This window comes from Capricornis sumatraensis, chromosome 1, assembly GCF_032405125.1.
Source record: "Capricornis sumatraensis isolate serow.1 chromosome 1, serow.2, whole genome shotgun sequence".
Classification (NCBI taxonomy): domain Eukaryota; kingdom Metazoa; phylum Chordata; class Mammalia; order Artiodactyla; family Bovidae; genus Capricornis; species Capricornis sumatraensis.
In genome coordinates, this window is record NC_091069.1 from 251,832,531 (window position 1) to 251,852,459 (window position 19,929).

Consider the following 19,929-nt stretch of genomic DNA (forward strand, 5'->3'; position numbering starts at 1 on the left):
ACAGCCTGGGGCCTGTCTGTTCCTCCCTCTACCTTCTACCAGGCAGGCTTCAGCGCTTCCCTCCTGCTCACCATGGGCCAGCACTTTCTCCAGGCCTCTGTGAGTCATCCCAGAATTGAGTCTGTCCTGTGACCTGAAGGCTGCTGGGAGATTAAATCCTGCTTCCAAGACGGTACCTCCGAGTCCAGCTTTCCTGCTTCTCTAATCTTCTGTCCTGGCTTCTGGGTAGTGTATGCGTGCTAAGTTGCTTCAATCGTGTCCAACTCTTTGTGACTCTGTGGACTGTGGCCCACCAGGCTCCACTGTCTACGGAATTCTCCAGGCAAGAATACTGGAATGGGTTGCCACTTTCTTCTCCCAACCCAGGGATCGGCCTGTGTCTCTTGCATCTCCTGCATTAGCAGACGAGTTCTTTCACCACTAGCGTCACCTGGGAAACCCTTCTGGGTCAAGGACCCACAGATCCAGCCCAGGACTACAGTCAGCACCTGCAGGCTCCCTCGCCACTCCTCTGACACTTGGCCTCTTTCCTTTTGACCAGGCCTGCACGTTCCCACTCAGGTTCAGCGTCTCAGTGTCACTCGGCCAGGGCCTGACGGTCACAGACCAGAATGGCCAAGCAGACACCTTCCGCTGCCTGGCCTGCTTCAAGGGTGCTGGTGAGGTGCCCTGTCCCTGAGCCAGGGACCTTACCCTCAATCCCGTCTGCATCCCTCCTCCAGAAGGAGCATTGGTCCTAGGGAGTGGCAACCCCCACCACAGCCCTACCTGGGACCTCTTCTCACTCTGCTCAGGCAGGGACATCACAGAGACCCCAGGGCCCAGTCCCAAGAGTAGCTCTGGGGTTCTCACAGGGTAACGGTCCGCCAGCCCCCTAGACCCTCCTCTCCACCCAGAGAGCCTGAGGCTCCCGCTATCCTGGCCACTCTTGCCCCTCCAGGCCGGCCCTTCACCTTTGGGTGGCGGGGACCCCAATGCAAGACACACATTGTGATCCATGGGTCACAGAGCTGCGTGTCCCTGAGCAAAGAACGAGACCGCAGCCCGCCGGTTCTGAGCAAGGGGGACTCGGGAAGGGGACGCCTGGCGGGAGGACTCTGCAGCCTCCCAGGGCCATTCCGCCGAGGGCCGAGTGAGTGGTGAGTAAGGTGCCCCAGGCCCGGTAGTAGACACTCCAGGTCTCCAGGAAATGGGGGAGTGTGCAGCAAGCAGGGAGGTGGGCAGGTGTCCAGCTGGAGCAGCATCCAAGAACAGGGAGGGGTCCTGACTTAGCAGGGACCGCAGAGGGGCCTCTCTTCCGCACCCCTGCCCCCTGGGTCCCTTCCCGCCCCCCATCCGCACCCCTGTCCCCTTGGGTCGCCTCCCGGCCCCGCCCTGCCGCCATCCACGTGGCCGCAGCGCCGCCCGGTGGCCGCCGTCGCGCCGCGGAGGGGCGGGGGCGCGGAGCAGTGGCGCGGGGCGCCGGGCGGGGGACGGGACGGGGCGGGGCGGGGGCGGGGTCTGGCGGCGGCCCTTCCCGCCGCCCCTCCCTCTGCCCACTCGGCGCGGTCTTGCGCGGTCAGGACCCGGAGCCTCTTCGCTCCGGACGAGTCCGACGAGGGCGGCCGAAGCACGGTCAGGTAAGGCCACTGGCAGCGCATTGCCGCGCGGCGCGGGAACGCGGGGAGTTGGGTCTTGCCCGGTGGGGGTCCGCCCCCGCCGCGGTGCTCCCACTTGCACCGCCGGCCTCGCCTGGAGCCCCCGGGTCCGCTCCTGGGGCGCCTCGCGCGGGGACCCTTCCGGCTGCCCCCTTCTCTCCTGGGTAGAGCCGGGTCCCCGTTCGGGGCGCCGTGCGGGGGCTTCTGGCGCCTGCCATCCGTGCCCGGTCCCCCATCTGCAGCCAGACCCCTGGCCGTTCCTGGGAGGTTCGTTCCTGTGTCTCGTGCCTGGGGACATCTCCAGAGTTTGAGGAGCCGAACTCACTCCCATGGGATGACCCCCCCCCCAACACGAAACTGGGCGCGAAGTGTCCAAGGGTGCTGGCCCCCCTCCTTGGCTCAGCTGAGAGGGAGCGGTTGTCCCTACTCCCCGGAAAGACTCGTCCCTAGAATGAGCTCCCAGGGGCCAGCTTCCCTGCAGTGGGCCTCATGGGAGGAGGGGTCCCTGACATTCCGATGGAGAGCAGGGGAAGGGGGTCACAGTCACACCCCACCTACGCAGGAGCCAGCAGGAGCCCAGCCTGCCCGAGTCCTCCGAGGCTGGAGGTGTCCACTGAGCATCTGCCCCCCACCAGAGAGTCTGCTGAGGGAGACTGAGGGGAGCGCGCGGGGGTGGGGAGGTGGCGAGGGGGGAGCGGGTGCTGAATATGCTGGGCGGCTCCCCGTGTGGGCCGGCCCCACACCCGCCCCGGATCCTCCGGATCCTCCCCAGCAGAGCCGGGGACAGGGCCTAGCACCTACTGGGGTGGTGGGGGGAGGTCTGCCGCTGGGAATACCTGCTGATACCAGTAAGGACGACCGACAACAGCAGGATGCCACCCCTGTGTGCCTGCCATCCTGCCCAGGGCCCCCAAACAGCCTCCCATGCACCTAGGGAGGAAGCTGACAGCTCCCACACTGCTAGGCCGCCCAGCTGTCCCCAAGGAAAGGCTCTTCACTTGCAGATTGACACCCAAAAAGGAGGCTTGAGGTCCACACATTTCCCTGGGTTTAGTTTCTAGTAAAGGAGCTCTGGCTTGGAGGCCCTCTTACAGCACAGTTTATTCCCTGCCTGCCTCTGTATGCCTCACCAGGGCCAGGAGGCCTGATGGGAATTTGGGGCTCCTTGGAAGGAGGGAAGTGGTCTGCCTCCTCTTGTCGCTTGGTGGCAGGAGGTGGGTTGGGGAGAGGGCCTAGGCCCCTGGGGCATAGGTGACTGGAGGGGCTAGACGCAAGGGGCAGAGATGTGTCCATTCGGCCAGACGTGGGTCTCAATGGACCTCTGAAATATTCTGGCCACTGCAAAGCTGCCACCCTGGGCTGATGAAACTGACCTGAGGGCAGGGCTGTGAAGACCACAGCGGGTTGGGGGCAGTTGTTGGGCCCGCCCAAGGTGGAAGCCACAGGCAAGGCAACATATAGGAGACCAAGCTCCGGCCACTAGGTCACCTGCTCGGGCAGGACACATCCACAGCCAGTGGACTCTGCATCGCCAGCCAGCACAAGTGGCTCTGTGGTGCAGTGGACCTGCCGGAAGTCCCTCAGGTCAGTTGAGCTCCCTGGAATGGGCCAGTGCCTGGGAGAAGAAGCAGGACTCAGGGGTCTTCCCAGGCCTCAGCAGAGGGTGTGGGCCAAGCCTGCCCTCCTCTCATCTGTAGGACAGGGTCTCCAGGAACAGAGTGGAGGGAGACTGAGTTTGCTGCCATGAATGCTTTATGATACCTGGAAAACTTGACTCTCATGATTATTTTAACAAAAACCCAAATAGTTTGATTCTTTTATTTTAAACCCCACCCCACATTCCACTGGATTGGTCCCTCCTGTGACTCCTTTCAAACATTTGTGCAGAGCCGGGGGACCCTGGTGTGGGGCACATCTGCAGAGAAGCGGGGCTCATGGGATTCTGCTCACTGAACAGGACCCGGAGGCCAGCCCCTACCCTGAGTGCTCGCTGGGGTTGGGCCAGATCACAAAGCAACAGTGCAGTTAATGCAAATGGAATTGTTTTCTTAATTTACCTTCTGTGTTGTTCATTGTTGGTGTATAGAAATGCAAATGATTTTTTTGTATTGACTTTGTATCCTGCTATTTAGATTAATTCATCTATGTAACAGTTTCTTTCTGTGGACTCTTCAGGATTTTGTACATGGAAGATCATATCATCTATGAACAGAGATAATTTTATGTCTATCTTTTATTTCTCTTTCTTGCCTAATTGTTCTGGCTCGGACTTCCAATACTATGTTGAATAGAAGTGGTAAAAATGGGCATCTTGTTTTGTTCCTGACCTTAAAAAACTTATAGTTTCTCACGATTGAGTTTGATATTTGCTGTGGGATTTTCATAAATGGCTTTTATTGTGCTGAGATAGTTTCCATCTAGTCCTACTTTGTTGAGTTTTTGAATCATGAAAGGATATTGAATTTGATCAAAAGATTTTTCTGCATCAATTGAGATGCTCATGTGGGTTTTTCCTTCATTCTGTTAATGTGGTGTGTTACATTAATTGATTTTCATATGTTGAACCATCTTTGCATTCCGGGAATAAATCCCACTTGATCATGATGTCTAACCCTTTTCTATCCTGTTGAACCACTGGGGAAGTCCCTGTTGAATTCTGTTTCCTAATATTTTGTTGAGGATTTTAGGCTGTAGTTTTCTTTTCTTGTAGTGTTTATCTGGTTTTGCTATCAGGGGTAATATTGTTCAGTTGCTAAGTTATGTCCAACTCTTTGTGACCCCTTGGACTGCAGCACACCAGGCTTCCTTGTCCTTCACTGTCTCCCAGAGTTTGCACAAATTCATATTCTATGAGTCAATGATGCCATCTGTAATGCTGACTTCATAGCATGAGTTTGGAGGTATTCCCTCTTCCTCAATTATTTTTTGGATAAGTTTGAGATTGATATTAATTCCACTTTAAATGCTTCATCAGTTCAGTTCAGTTCAGTCTCTCAGTCGTGTCCAACTCTTTGCGACCCCATGAATTGCAGCATGCCAGGCCTCCCTGTCCAACATCAACTCCCGGAGTTTACCCAAACTCATGTTCAAGTCGGTGATGGCATCCAGCCATCTCATCCTCTGTCGTCCCCTTCTCCTCCTGCCCTCAGTCCCTCCCAGCATCAGAGCCTTTTCCAGTGAGTCAACTCTTTGCATGAGATGGCCAAAGTATTGGAGATTCAGCTTTAGCATCAGTCCTTCCAATGAATACCCAAGACTGATCTCCTTCAGAATGGAGTGGTTGGATCTCCTTGCAGTCCAAAGGACTCTCAAGAGCCTTCTCCAACACCACAGTTCAAAAGCATCAATTCTTCGGCGCTCAGCTTTCTTCACAGTCCAACTCTAACATCCATACATGACCACTGAAAAAGCCATAGCCTTGACTAGACAGACCTTTGTTGGCAAAGTAATGTCTCTGCTTTTGAATATGCTGTCTAGGTTGGTCATAATGTTCCTTCCAAGGAGTAAGCACCTTGTAATTTCATGGCTGCAGTCAAGCCATCAGGTCCAGGGCTTTTCTTTGTCAGATCTTCAATTACTGATTTAAACTCCTTACTAATAATACTCAGATTTTTCTTCATGATTTTCTCTTTATAGGTTTTGTGTTTCTAGGAATTTGTCCATTTCATCAAGGTTGTCTAATTTGTTGATGTGCAACTGATTATAGTACTCTCTTATAATTCTTCTTATTTCTGTAGAATAAGTAGTAATTTCCCACTTTCATTTATGACTTTAGTGATTTGAGTATTCTCTCTTTTTTTCTTAGTCCATCTAGCTAAAGGTTTGTCAGTGTTATTGAACTTTTTGAAGAATCGACTTTTGGTTTCATTGATTTTTTTCTTTTGTTTGTCTATTATCCATTTCATTTATCTCTGCTCTAATGTTTATTATTTCACTCCTTCTGCTAGATGTATGTTTAGTTTGTTTTTTTTTCTAGTTCCTTAAATTGTAAAGTTAGGTTATTGATTTGAGATCTTTCTTGTTTTATGTAAACACTTACAGCTGTAAATTCTCTCCTTCATACTGCTTTTACTGTGTTTCATGTATTTAGTATGTCTTGTTTTCATTTTTATCAGTCTGTGAGTATTTTCTGATTTCCCTAGCGATTATTCTTTAATCTTTTGGTTGTTTAAGAGTGAGTTGTTTAATCCCACAATTCCGTGAATTTTCTAGTTTTCCTTCTGTTGTTGACTTCTAAAGTCATCCCATTGTAATCAGAGAAGATACTTTTCATGATATTTTCTTTTTAAATCTTTTGAGGCTTCCTTTGTTGTTACACTTTTCCCTATCATTGCAAGCCTTACCCTCTCGGGTTGAGTTGACTTCCAGGGGAGTTAAAAGACTGCCACCTCCCCCACCCTTTTATTTTTCTCTTTTTCTCATTTTGGAAGTCAGACATTGCAGACTATAACATTGGAAAGCAATTGCATATACAGGGGAAATTAGACTGGCACTACACATATCTAGGGGAAAGTACAGGCTCAGGAAGGATATAAGAAGACCTTACCTTTACTCTTCCCAAGTCCCAAGTGGTCAAGAACCTGCCTGCCAATGCAGGAGACATAAGAGATGCAGGTTTGATCCCTGAGTCAAGAAGATCCTCTGGAGAAGGAGATGTCAACCCACTCCAGTATTCTTGGCTGGAGAATTCCATGGGCAGAGTAGCCTAGCGAGCTACAGTCCATGGGGTCACAAAGAGTCGGACACAACTGAAGTGACTTGGCATGTACACACACACCTTTACTGTTCAGGCTGATCCTTGGCACAGAGACAGCCTACAACATAAATAAAACAAAAGCAATCAAAAATAGCAAACTTTAGGGAAGGAGAAGAATCTGATTTCCAGAGTTACCATATTAGACTCAAATGTCTAGTTTTTAACAAGAATCAAAAGGCAAGTAAATGAACAGGAAAATATGGCCCATTCAATGGAAAAAATGTAAACCATCCCTGAGAAAGACATCATGGTGGATCTACTAGACAAAGACTTTAACACAACTATCTTAAAGATGCTCAAGGAGCTAAAGAAGATCTGAAGAAAGTAAAAAATAATGTGTTAATAAAGTAGAAATATCAATAAATAGAAAACCTGGTAGAATCACAAAAGATCTAACAGAGCAGAAGAGCACAATGATTTTATTTATTAGAGGGCTTCAAATGCCAATTTGAGCAAAAAAAAGATCAGTGACGCTGAAGATAAGACAATGGAAATTATGAGTCTGAGGAGCATAAAGAAAAAAAAGATTAAAGAAAATTGAATAGAACCTAAAGGACCTGCATACAGTTTTGGGAGTCACAGAAGGAGAAGAGAGAGAAAAGGGCAGATGAAACATTTGAAGAAACTTCCCAAATTTGATGAATGACATGAATATAAACATCAAGACAAATAAGATGAACTTAAAGAGACTCACACATTACGCATTATAATCAAACTGTCAAAAGACAAAAACAAAGAGAAAAATGTTATATCAGCAAGAAAGAAGTGGCTCATCAGATCCAAAGGAACTTCAATAACATTACCAGATGTCTCATCAGAAACTCGAGGCAGTGGGTTAATATATTCAAAATGCTAAAAGAAAAGAATCTGTCACCCAAAAATTCTATATCCAGCAAAACTGTCCCCCACAATTGAGGGCAAACTTTAAAAATTGCCAGATAAACAGAAGCTGAAGGAGTTCATTACTAGATCTGCCCTATAAGAAATGCTCAAGAGAGTCCTGCAGGTGAAAGGAAAGGACAGTAGACAGTAACTTGAAGTCATATGAAGATATAAAGATCTCAGTAAAGGTAAATACATGAGCAATTTTATAAAGCTGTCATTATAACAATAATAATATAACAATGGCATATAACTCACTTATTTTCTACATGATTTGAGAGACTAATACATGTTTTAAAAAAACAATAATTAATCTAATATATACCCAGGAGTGGAATTGCTGGGTCATGCGGTAGATCTGTCTTTAGTTCTTTTGAGAAGCCTCCATACTGTTTTCCACAGTGGGTGCACCAACTGATTACACAGTGGAATCCACCAATTCCTTTCAAAAGTGCATGAGGGTTTCCTTGTCTTCACATCTCATCAACAGTTGTTTTTTGTATTCTCTCTGATGATAACCATTCTGACACGTGTGAGGTGATATCTTATTGTGATTTTGATTAGCAACTCCCTGATGATTAGCAGTATTGAGAATTTTTTCCTGTACCTGTTGGCCATCTGCCTTTCCTCTTTGAAAAAATATCTATTCAGTTTTCCTGCCCATTTTTTAATTGGGTTGTTTGTGTTTTTGATGTTGAATTGTACGAGCTGTTTATATATGTTGGATCAGTTCAGTTCAGTTCAGTTCAGTTCAGTTCAGTCGCTGTCGTGTCCGACTCTTTGAGACCCCATGAACTGCAGCACGCCAGGCCTCCCTGTCCATCACCAACTCCCGGAGTTCACTCAGATTCACGTCCATCAGGTCCGTGATGCCATCCAGCCATCTCATGCTCGGTCGTCCCCTTCTCCTCCTGCCCCCAATCCCTCCCAGCATCAAAGCCTCTTCCAATGAGTCAACTCTTTGCATGAAGTGGCCAAAGTACTGGAGTTTCAGCTTTAGCATCATTCCTTCCAAAGAAATCCCAGGGCTGATCTCCTTCAGAATGGACTGGTTGGATCTCCATTGGATAGTAACCCCTTATTTGGAGAAGGAAATAGCAACCCACTCCAGTATTCTTGCCTGGGAAATCCCATGGTCAGAGGATCCTGGCAGGCTACAGTTCATGGGGTCACAAAGAGTTGGACACAACTGAGTGACTAACACACACACACACACAACTCATTACTGGTCGTATCATTTGCAAATATCTTTTCTCATTCAGCAGATTGTCTTTTCATTTTGTCAGTGGTTTCCTCTGCTGTGCAAAAGCTTTTACGTGTAATTAGATTTCATTTATTTAATTCTTGTTTTATTTCCTTTGTTTTTGGAGACAGAGGGGAAAAAATAGTGCTGTGATTTATGTCAGAGTGTTTTGCCCTGGTTTCCTCTGGGAATTTTATGATATCCAGTCTACATTTAGATCTTAAATCCATTTTGAGTTTATTTTTATATACAGTGTTACAGAATGTTCTAATTTCCTCTTTCACATTTAGCTGTCCAGTCTTCCCAGCACCAATTATTGAAGAGACTGTCTTTTCTTCATTGTATATTCTTGCCTCCTTGGTCATAGATTAATGACCGTGAGTGCATGGGTTTATGCACTGGGCTCTCTGTTCTTTCCTGTTGATCTATATGTCTGTTTTTGTGCCAGTACTATATTTTTTTGATTACTGTATCTTTGTGGTATAGTCTCCAGCTCTGTTCTTCTTGAAACTGGTATTATTGTAACTTTATTTTGTAACACCACATTTTGTTTTCCTCATAATTTAAGGGACCAATGCCTTAAAAATAATATTTGCTTGGTTTTTGGAGCAGTTTTTTGTGTGTACGTTGTTTAACTTAAACTGGCTTCCCAGGTGGCACAGTGGTAAAGAATCTGCCTGATAATGCAGGAGACACAAGAGACACAAGTTCTGTCCCTAGGTGGGAAAGATCCCCTGGAGTAGGAAATGGCAACCCACTCCAATATTCTTGCCTGGAAAATTCCATGGATGGAGCATCCTGGGGGGCTACTAGACTATGGGGTCACAAAGAGTCGGACATGACTAGGCAGGCAGCACAAAGTTAAACTGGCATAAATTCCAATTATATTGTTATAATTTTATAATGTTAAGTTAATCCCATAGTAACCATAAAGAAAGTACTGAAAAACACAAGAAGAAATGAGGAAGGGATGTAAATGTTTTACTACAACAATCAGCTACACAGAAAGGAAGACAGTAATGCAGAAAATGAGGAACAAAAAACTATAAGGTATATAGAAAACAAATCGCAAAACTACAGAAGTAATTCTCTCCTTATCAATAGTTATTTGAATTGTAAATGGATTATACTGTCCAAGCAAAAGACAGATACTGGATGAATGGACTTTAAAAAACACCATCCAGCTAAATACTGTCTACAAAAGATTCACTTTAGATCCAAAGACACAAATGGGTTGAAAGTGAAAGGATGGAAAATGCTATTCCATGCGAATAGGAACCAAAAGAGAGCAGGGGCAGCTATACCAACACCAGGTAAAGTGAACTTTAAATCAAAAAGAGTTATAAGAGGCAAAGAAGGATATTGTATATTAATAAAAAGTTTAAGACAACAGAAAACAACATATTATAGTTGTAAATATATACACAATAGCAGGCTATCAAAATGTTTAAGCCTTAAAAATGTTAAATCTTGATCAAGCATTGGGAACATGGTTGCCTGGCTCTTGGTCTGTTTCCACTCTGCCCATGTTGCTTTGTTGTAATAAAGGTGATATGTGAGAGCCCAGTTATCACGACTATGGACTCAAAACCATGCTGCCTGGATCTGGAGCTCAGCTACTAGCTGAGCACCTTGGTCAAGTTACCTATCTTGGTCTCAGTTTCCTCATCTGTGAAATGGAGGTTATATTGGCACTAATATCCAAGGGCTGTTGTGAAGGTTAAAAATCTGCAGTGTACCATCTGGTGCAGAGTAATCATGGGCATTTCATGCCACTTCATCTTTTCTGTTTTCTTCAAAGACTTTTCAGTCCATGCTCTACACACAGTTATTTTCTCCTCCTGGATTTTATTTGGGTGCCCTGCATGAGGTAGGATTACTTTTAGTCATATTGTGAGCCCTTTTCCCAGCCTTCTTTCACTGCTCTGAAAACAGCCACCTCATCTTTTCAGCTCTTATATGGTATTATGCCACTTGCTGTGTGGTCTTCTGGCCATTTCCAGCTCCAAAACAATAAATACTTCATTACGGTGATTGTATTCCATTATTGCACTTGATAGCATAAATTTTATCAACCTTCATTTTTTATTTTTCTCACCTACTCTTATTTATTCCTTCAGATGAACCTAGGATTTATTTTGTCAACAAATAATGGCAAAAAAGAAAATTTATTGGAAATTTTAGTCAAAATTACATTCAATTATAGATTTGGTTAGAAATAACTGATATTCTGAAATAACTGATATTCTTAAGTATTGTGTCTCTCATCTAAAAACAAGGTTTTTCTCTCCAGCTGTGTTCTTTGGAAATTTTTTGAGTTTTTTCCATAAGTCATGCACATCCTTAAGTTCTTGTTAAGTTTATTCCTTGGATTTATTTTGGTTTTCTTGCTAGTGTAAATAGTATTTTTTCCATTACCTTTTCTAGTTGGTCGTTCCTGATAGAAGAAAACCTGTAGATTTTTGTGTATTTTCCTTATAACTGCCTCATTGAAACCACTTTCTCTCTCCCCTAAACTTTGTTCTGTTTATCTTATTGAGTTTTCTAGGTAGATAGTACCATCTTTAATAAGGAGTTCCCATCTCATCCTTTACAAGATGTATACTTGTTTCTTTTTACTGTCTTATTGCACTGGCTTCCGATACAACGGTGAGTAATAGAATGAGATCTACACTCTTTGTCTTTTTTAATTTTTGTACTCTAATGGTCATTCTTCAAGTGCAGGAGTTTTAAATCCAGAGTCAGTTCCATAGATGGGTCCACTGAAGTAATAAGGAATATGATTTTTGTACACAAGTAATCTGTGTATTTGTGTCGAGTAAAATTGTCCACATTCTTAAAGGAGTCTGTGACCCATGGAGACAAAAACATCTATGTCAGTTCTGTGTAAAATTTGATTGTTGTTGTTCAGTTGCTAACTTGGGTCTGACTCTTCATGACCCACTGGAATGTAGCACACCAGGCTTCCCTGCCCTTCACTGTCTCTTGAAGTTTGCTCAAACTCATGTCCATTGAGTGGGTGATGCCATCCAACCATCTCATTCTCTGTTGTCTCCTTCTCCTCCTGCCTTCCGTCTTCCCGAATCAGGGTCTTTTCCAGTGAGTCATCTCTCTGCATCAGGTGGCCAAAGTATTGGACCTTCAGCATCAGTCCTTCCAATGAATATTCAGGGTTGATTTCCTTTAGGATTGACTGGTTTGGTCTCCTTGCAGTCCCAGGGACTGTCAAGAATCTTTTCTAGCACCACAATTCAAAAGCATCAATTCTTTGGCATTCAGCCTTCTTTATGGTCCAATTCTCACATCTGTACAGGACTACTAGCGAAACCATATCTTTGACTAGATGGACCTTTGTCAGCAAACTGATGTCTCTACTTTTTAATACATTGTTTAGGTTTGTCATAACTTTTCTTCATTTGAAATTTATATCCTTTATGGTGTTAATCCAACTCCTAAATCTCTTATGGGGTTTTGCCTTGTCTGATTTTTTTAATCATAAATGGATGTTTGGTGGCTTTAATAGAGCTGTTACATACATACCTTATTTTAATGCACTTCACATTATTGCACCTTGCAGATATTTCGGTTTTTACTGATCAGCAGCTTGTGGTAACCCTGCATTGAGCAAGTTTATCAGAGCCATTTATTCAGCTCTATTTGCTCACTTTGTGTCTCTGTCACATTTGGGGAATTCTTGAAATATTTCAGACTTTTTTGTTATTACCTGGTTATGGTGATCTGTGATCAGCAGTCTTTAATACTACTAATACAACTCTCTGAAGGCTCAGATGATGATTAGCATTTTTATTGATAAAATATTTTAATTAAGCTATGTATATTGTTTTTAAGGCATACACCATTTCACACAATAGACTACATTATAGTGTGAACATAACTTTTCTATGCACTAGAAAACCAAAAAACTCCCTAAACTCCCTTTATGATATTTGCTCTATTATGGTGGTCTGGAACCAAATCCAAAACACCTCTCTATTGTTTGCAGAAACTCCTTGCAGAATATTTTTTAGGAATGGTGTGGAGGTGGCATAGATCTGAGCCCATTTACATCTGAGGTGCTTATCCGTTTTTTACTCTTTATTTGTTTTTAATTGAAGTATAGTTGATTCACAGTATTGTGTTAATTTCTGCTGTACAGCAAAATGATTCAGATATACATGTATATGCTTTCTTTTTATGTTCTTTTCCATTGTGACTTATCTGAGGATATCTAATTTACTTCCTTATGCTATATAGCAGGTCCTTGCGTTTTTATCCTTTCTAAATGTTAGTTTGCACATACTTACCCCAAACTCCCTGCCCATCCTCTCTCCCCCTTGGCAACCACATGTCTGTTCTCTATGTCTGTGAGACTGTTTCTGTTTGGTAGATAAGTTCATTTATGCCATATTTTAGATTTCATATCATGTCACTTATGTCATATGGTATTTATCTTTGTCTGACTTAACTTCACTTAGTTTGATTATCTCTAGTTACATTCATGTTGCTGCAAATGACGTTATTTTGTTCTTTTTTTGGCTGAGTAGCATTGTGGAGAAGGCAGTGGCACCCAACTCCAGTACTCTTGCCTGGAAAATCCCATGGATGGAGGAGCCTGGTGGGCTGCAGTCCATGGGGTTGCTAAGAGTCGGATACGACTTAGAGACTTCACTTTCACTTTTCACTTTCATTCATTGGAGAAGGAAATGGCAACCCACTCCAGTGTTCTTGCCTGGGGAATCCCAGGGACGGAGGAGCCTGGAGTCAGATATGACTGAAGCGACTTAGCAGCAGCATCCCATTGTGTGTATTAAATATGCACTGCCTCTTCTTTATCCACTCCTCCGTCAGTGGACATGTAGCTTGTTTCCATGTCCTGGCTATTGTAAGTAGTGCCGCTATGGACATATGGTGCATGCATCTTTTTTAATTAGAGTTTTGTCTGGATATATGCCCAGAATTGGGATTTCTGGATCATATGGGAATTCTATTTTTAGTTTTCTGAGATATTTATTCTTGTACATGAAAGATAAGGTAGCTGGGTAGACATCCTTGGGTCATTCTATTTTCCTGTCAAAATTCTGAATTATTGTCTCATCTTCAGTCTACAATGTTGTAGAAGAAGAGTTTGATGCCTCTATTAGTGATTTATTGCTGTATAATAAAGTATTCAAAAACAGTGATTTAAAACAATGTGCTAAGTCACTTCAGTCATGTCTGACTCTTTGTAACCCTATGGACTGTAGTCCACCAGGCTCCTCTGTCCATGGGCTTCTCCAGGCAAGAATACTGGAGTGGGTTGCCATGCTCTCCTCCAGGGGAATCTTTCCGACCCAGGAATCTAACGTACATCTCTTATGTCTCCTGCTTTGGCAGGTAGGTTCTTTACCACTAGTGCCACCTGAGCATTTACTAGCTCGTAATTTATTCAGGTTAGGAATTCAAGGGAAGCTTTGCTGGGTGCTTCCAGCTCAGGGTCCCTTGCAAGGTGCAGGCAGGATATTGGCTCTGCCACAGTCATGTGAAGTCTTGGCTGGGATGGAGGCTCTGCCTCCAAGATGGCTCACTCACCGCTGTCAGCTGGAGGCCTCATCACCTCCCCTCGTGAGCTGCTGCAAAGGCTGTTGGCACGTCTTCATGTCATGACAGACGGCCTCCTCCTTAGCAAGCAGTTTAAGAGAGGACCAGGCAGAAGCCACCATGCCTTTTATGTCCCACGTGTGGAAGGCACACAACACACTCCAAGTTATTCTGTCGGCCACAGTGGTCAGTGATAATTTGGGGCTGAGAGGACTCCAAGGGGGATACCTTGGAGATTGCCTCCCATAGGGCAAAATGATTTTTCCCTTTGGGTATTTCTGTATTTTGTTGTTGCTTTTGTGTTTTTCCACTGGGTAGATACTTTTAGAAGTTTTCATTACATTTGAGAATAATATATTCTACCAGTATACTTTATTATGTGGGCCTCTTATTATTATGTGTGTTAATGCATGGTGTGTGTGGTGTATGATGTGTGAGTGTGTGGTGTGTGTGGTATATGTGGTGTGGAGTGTGTTCTGATACGTATAATGTGTGTGTGGTGTGTGTATGATGTGTGTGGTATGATGTATGTGTGTGATGCGTGGGGGGGTATGGAGTGTGTGTGTGGTATGTATACTGTGTGTGTGTGGTGTGTGGATGATGTGTGGTGTATGATGTGTGTGTTTGTGGAATGTGTGTGGTGTGTGTGGTGTGGAGTGTGTGTGTGATATGTATAATGTGTGTGTGGTGTGTGTATGATATGTGCGTGTGAGATGTCCATGTATGTGATGTGTGTGGTGTAGAGTGTGTGTGTGAGGTGTATAATGTGTGTGTGGTATGTTTATAATGTGTGTGTGTGAGATGTCTATGTATGTGGTGTGTGTGGTGTGGAGTGTTTGTGTGATGTGTATAATGTGTGTGAGATATGTGTATGATGTATGTGATGTGTGTGTGAGATGTCTGTGTGTGTGCAGTGTGTGTGTGATGTGTATAATGTGTTTGAGATATGTGTATGATGTATGTGATGTGTGTGTGTGAGATGTCTGTGTGTGTGCAGTGTGTGTGTGATGTGTATAATGTGTGCATGGTGTGTGTATGGTGTATGTGATGTGTGTGTGAGATGTCTATGTGTGTGGTGTGTGGTGTGGAGTGTGTGTGTGTGATGTGTATAATGTGTGTGTGATATGTATGTGATGTGTGTGTGAAATGTCTGTGTGTGTGGTGTATGTGTGGTATGTATAATCTGTGTGTGGTATGTGTGTGATGTGTGTGTGATGTCTGTGTGTGTGATGTCTGTGTGATATGTATAATATATGTGTGCCATGTGGTGTGTATAATGTGTGTGGTGTGTGGTATGATGTGTGTATGATGTGTGAGTGTATGATGTGTATGTGATATCTGTGTGTGTGGTGTGAAGTGTGTGTGTGATATGTATAATGTGTGTGTGGTGTGTGTATGATATGTGTGTGTGTGATGTCCATGTATGTGATGTGTGTGGTGTGGAGTATGTGTGTGATGTGTATAATGTGTGTGAGATATATGTATGATGTATGTGATGTGTGTGTGAGATGTCTGTGTGTGTGCAATGTGTGTGTGATGTGTATAATGTATGTGAGATATGTGTATGATGTATGTGATGTGTGTGTGAGATGTCTGTGTGTGGTGTGTGTGGTGTGGAGTGTGTGTGTGATATGTATAATGTGTGCATGGTGTGTGTATGTATGATGTATGTGATATGTGTATGTGATATGTGTATGTGAGATGTCTGTGTGTGTGGTGTGGAGTGTGTGTGTGACATGTATAATGTGTGTGTGATATGTGTATGATGTATGTGATGTGTGTGTGAGATGTCTGTGGTGTGTGTGTGTGGTGTGTATAATGTGTGTGGTATATGTATGATGTGTGTGATGTCTGTGTGTGTGTATGTGATATGTATAATGTATGTGTAGTGTGTGATGTGTATAATGTGTGTGGTGTGTGGTATGATGTGTGTATGTAATGTCTGTGTGTGTGATATGTGTGGTGTGGAGTGTGTGTGTGTGATGTGTATAATGTGTGTGTGATATGTATGTGATGTGTGTGTGAGATGTCTGTGTGTGTGGTGTGTGTATGTGTGGTATGTATAATTGTGTGGTATGTGTGTGATGTGTGTGTGATGTCTGTGTGTGTGATGTCTGTGTGATATGTATAATATATGTGTGCCATGTGGTGTGTATAATGTGTGTGGTGTGTGGTATGATGTGTGTATGATGTGTGAGTGTATGATGTGTATGTGATGTCTGTGTGTGTGGTGTGAAGTGTGTGTGATATGTATGGTGTGTGTTTAATGTGTTTGTGGTATGTGTATGAGGTGTGTGTGGTGTTTGTGTGATGTGTATAATGTATGTGTGGTGTGTGTATGTGTGAGTGTGTGATGTGTATAATGTGTGTGGTGTGTGGTATGATGTGTGTATGATGTGTGAGTATATGATGTGTGTGGGTGTGATATCTGTGTATGTGGTGTGTGTGGTGTGTGTATGTGTGTGGTGTGTGTATAATGTGTGGCCTGTGATACCTGTGCACATGGAGAAAACTGCTGATCTGGGTGAGTCTCCCGTCGGTCCCCTCCTTCACACAGGACATGGTGGGCCTCCTGGCGCCCTCCCTGGGGTCCCTCCTCCATGGGCCTCAGGGTGGGGGGTAGTGGAAGACAAAGCTTTGCCTACATCCCACGCTCAGCCCTCACCAGCCCCCTAAGGTCCAGTGACGGCCATCACCAGTGGTTGGAGGCTTCGGGGTTCTTCAGAACCCCTGGCCTCCGCCTCACTCCACCTTCTCAGTCAACACAATCGAGTGTCCTCTGTAAACTAGATTCCTCTGGGCGGGGAGTTCCCTTCCTCTGGGCACTTCTCTCTCTCTGGGCACAGCCATCACCTCCTGCAGGAAACCCTCCTGGACTTCCTGATGCTCCCATGGAGCTTGCTTTAATCTCTGCACCCAGGCTGCGCAGGGCAGGGGGGAACCGCGAAGGTCCCACTCAGAGTGGAGCCCAAGGCCTGCAGTCTCTGCTCCCACTCAGTTATTGTGGTCCCCACCCAGGCAAGGGAACAAGGCGCACCCTGAGCTGAGGTGCTTCCTAACCTCCGTATGTCCCCCCGGCATCATCTGGGGAGGGTGCTGGGGGCCGGTCATGTGAGGGTGGGGAACGGTCTGCAGCACCACTCTCCCCTTTTGCAGGATGTCGAGGCACAAGGGTGCTGCCAAGATGCTCCGCAGCCCCTGCTCCGCCCTCCTGCTCTGGGGGCTCCTGGGGGCCGTCCATGCTCAGCAGCAGGAGGTCATCAGCCCCGGCACCTCGGACAGGAATAGCTGCCCAGGTACGACTGGTGTGGGTGTGGTGGGGCGGGGCCGAGTGGGGCAGGGATGGGGCGGGGCGTAGGGTGATGGGGCGGGGCCTAGGTGGAGGGGCGGGGCCAGACCGAGGGCAGGGCTGGCGGCGGGGACACCTAGTAGGCAGACCCCAGGACCACCGGCTCAGGCCCCGAGGTGACGCCTGTGCATCCCCAGAGAAGGCCGACTGCCCGATCCACGTGTACTTCGTGCTGGACACATCGGAGAGCATCACCATGCAGTCCCCCACTGACAGCCTGCTCTACCACATGCAGCAGTTCGTGCTGCAGTTCATCAGCCAACTGCAGGATGAGCTCTACCTGGACCAGGTGGCCCTGAGCTGGCGCTACGGTGGCCTGCACTTCTCCGATCTGGTAGAGGTGTTCAGCCCTCCAGGCAGCGACCGGGCCTCCTTCACCAAGAGCCTGCAGAGCATCAGCTCCTTCCGTCGGGGCACCTTCACCGATTGCATGCTGGCCAACATGACCCAGGAGGTCCGGCGGCACGTGGGCAAGGGTGTGGTCAACTTCGCGGTGGTCATCACCGACGGTCACGTGACCGGCAGCCCGTGTGGGGGCATCAAGCTGCAGGCAGAGCGGGCCCGCGAGGAGGGCATCCGGCTGTTCGCGGTGCCGCCCAACCTGAAGCTGAACGAGCAGGGCCTGCGGGACATCGCCAACACACCGCACGAGCTCTACCGGAACAACTACACGACCATGCGGCCGGACTCCACTGAGATCGACCAGGACACCATCAACCGCATCATCAAGGTCATGGTGAGTGGCGGGCTGGGGCAGGGCAGCTGGAGGCAGTACACGCTCCAGGTCTGTCTACCCGCTGTGAAGTGACTGAAGGGTGTGGGCCGGGGGTGGGGAGGGGTCTGATGTCTGCCCTGATGTCCTGGGTCCCCGCCCAGATGAGGAGCTGGTGCCACCTCCAGTTCCCCACTCACCAGGGTTTCTCTCTGTCTTTTCCGCAGAAACATGAAGCCTATGGAGAGGTGAGAGTGTCTCCATCCCAGGCCCACAGCTTCCAGGGCCTCTGACTCAGAAGAGATGACCACTTCTCCTTCCCACACTCCACTCCCAGGAGCTAGGACAATGACAGGGCTGAGGGAGCATGACCCCTCTGCTCCCTGTGGAGCCTGAGACTGGAGCCTGATTGAGGAGCTCTTGGCCAAAACCATGCTGTTTAAGCCCAGGAGATCAGCATCAGGGTCACCTGCAATCCCTGTGGATGAGGCTGGAGGTTGAAGGTTGCCCCTGGGCTGACAGGCACTATCCACCTAAATCAGGCCAGGAGAAGGCAGGTGGCCAGCTGTGTGCCCAGTGTGGGACCCTCGTCCCTGTGCTTCCCCAGCACCATCTCACAGCCCTGGCTCCTACAAGCCTGCCCTTTCCCAGGACAGCTGCTCAAATCACAGAGATTTAACATGCAAGAACAGTGGAGACTGGCCAGCAGCAACTTAATCCTTCCTATTGCCAGTCATTGCTTAACCCAGCCTTGGTTTCCCAAACTTGACTAGAGCACTCATGTGGACCCCCAAACCTGTCCCTGGTGAGCACAGAGGCCTCCTGGACACCTCTCAAGTCTGTTCCATCACACAGCCCCGTTCTCAGGATGGCCCAGCGTCCAGGGGGCCCAGGCTACGCCCCACCCTCCCTCCTTCCCTCCCTCCCTCCCTCCCTCCTGGTACTTGTGACCCTGGCCTCACGCACTGCCCCTTGCTTCTGATTTCAGTGCTACAAAGTCAGCTGTCTGGAGATCCCTGGGCCCCCTGGCCCCAAGGGCTACCGCGGACAGAAGGTAAGATGCCCAGACCACCGGTGGGATCGATGTCACAGGAAAGCCCCTGACCTCTCCCCAGCTCCATATCTTAGGGTCATTGCACCTTGGATGGACTCACCACTTTACACCCTGGAGAATCTAAAATTCAGTTTTTATCAACTTCTTTTCCTATGGCATTTTCAGAAAAGTAGGAATACTTATAAATTAAGATTTGCCCATAAAATACTCCTCTAAAGTAAGCAAGCATTCCCATGTATGTAAAGAAGCATGAGCTACATTACTGTTAGTAACGTGATGAAAATTCATACAGGGCACCCATGCTTGTCATTTATTAAATAAGTGGTTTTTAAGAGGTCAGGTTGGCCCTGCATTTTCTTAACAGCAGAGGTGTATAAAATGAAATTCTTCCAAAATTACTACCCGAGTATAAGAAACGCCAGTGGTTCATGTCAGAAAGCTGCTTCTTTCCAAATTCCGGGGTGAGGTATCTAGATGCTTGTCTGCCAGGCCGCTGGTCACATGTTCCCACTGCCTCCCTGGTGACTCCAGTCCCAGATCCAGGGGTGAATTTACCACCAGAGGCAGCTTTGGCCACCCATGGCAGGGCTGTGACTCTGGTCCTTGGTGGGGAGGGGGTGTCTCTGGAAGCTGCTGCGGGGATCACTGTGGTTAGTGTGGGGGCAGAAGGAACCCCAAAACCGGGCACAGCTGTTCAGAAGCCTCTGCCCACCCACCAG

The 19,929-nt window shown here is 46.7% G+C and overlaps 1 protein-coding gene across 1 annotated transcript in view; it reads left to right on the plus strand.

Annotated features, from left to right (window-relative positions):
- Positions 1-1,551: 1,551 nt before the first annotated feature.
- The window catches only part of COL6A2 (collagen type VI alpha 2 chain), a 32,972-nt gene continuing 14,594 nt past the window's right edge, over positions 1,552-19,929 (plus strand). The window contains exons 1-5 of the mRNA XM_068979239.1: positions 1,552-1,619; positions 17,252-17,391; positions 17,582-18,180; positions 18,384-18,404; positions 19,145-19,210. Coding sequence (XP_068835340.1) covers positions 17,253-17,391; positions 17,582-18,180; positions 18,384-18,404; positions 19,145-19,210 — 825 coding nt within the window. The 5' untranslated portion in view covers positions 1,552-1,619; position 17,252. The remainder of the gene's footprint in view (positions 1,620-17,251; positions 17,392-17,581; positions 18,181-18,383; positions 18,405-19,144; positions 19,211-19,929) is intronic.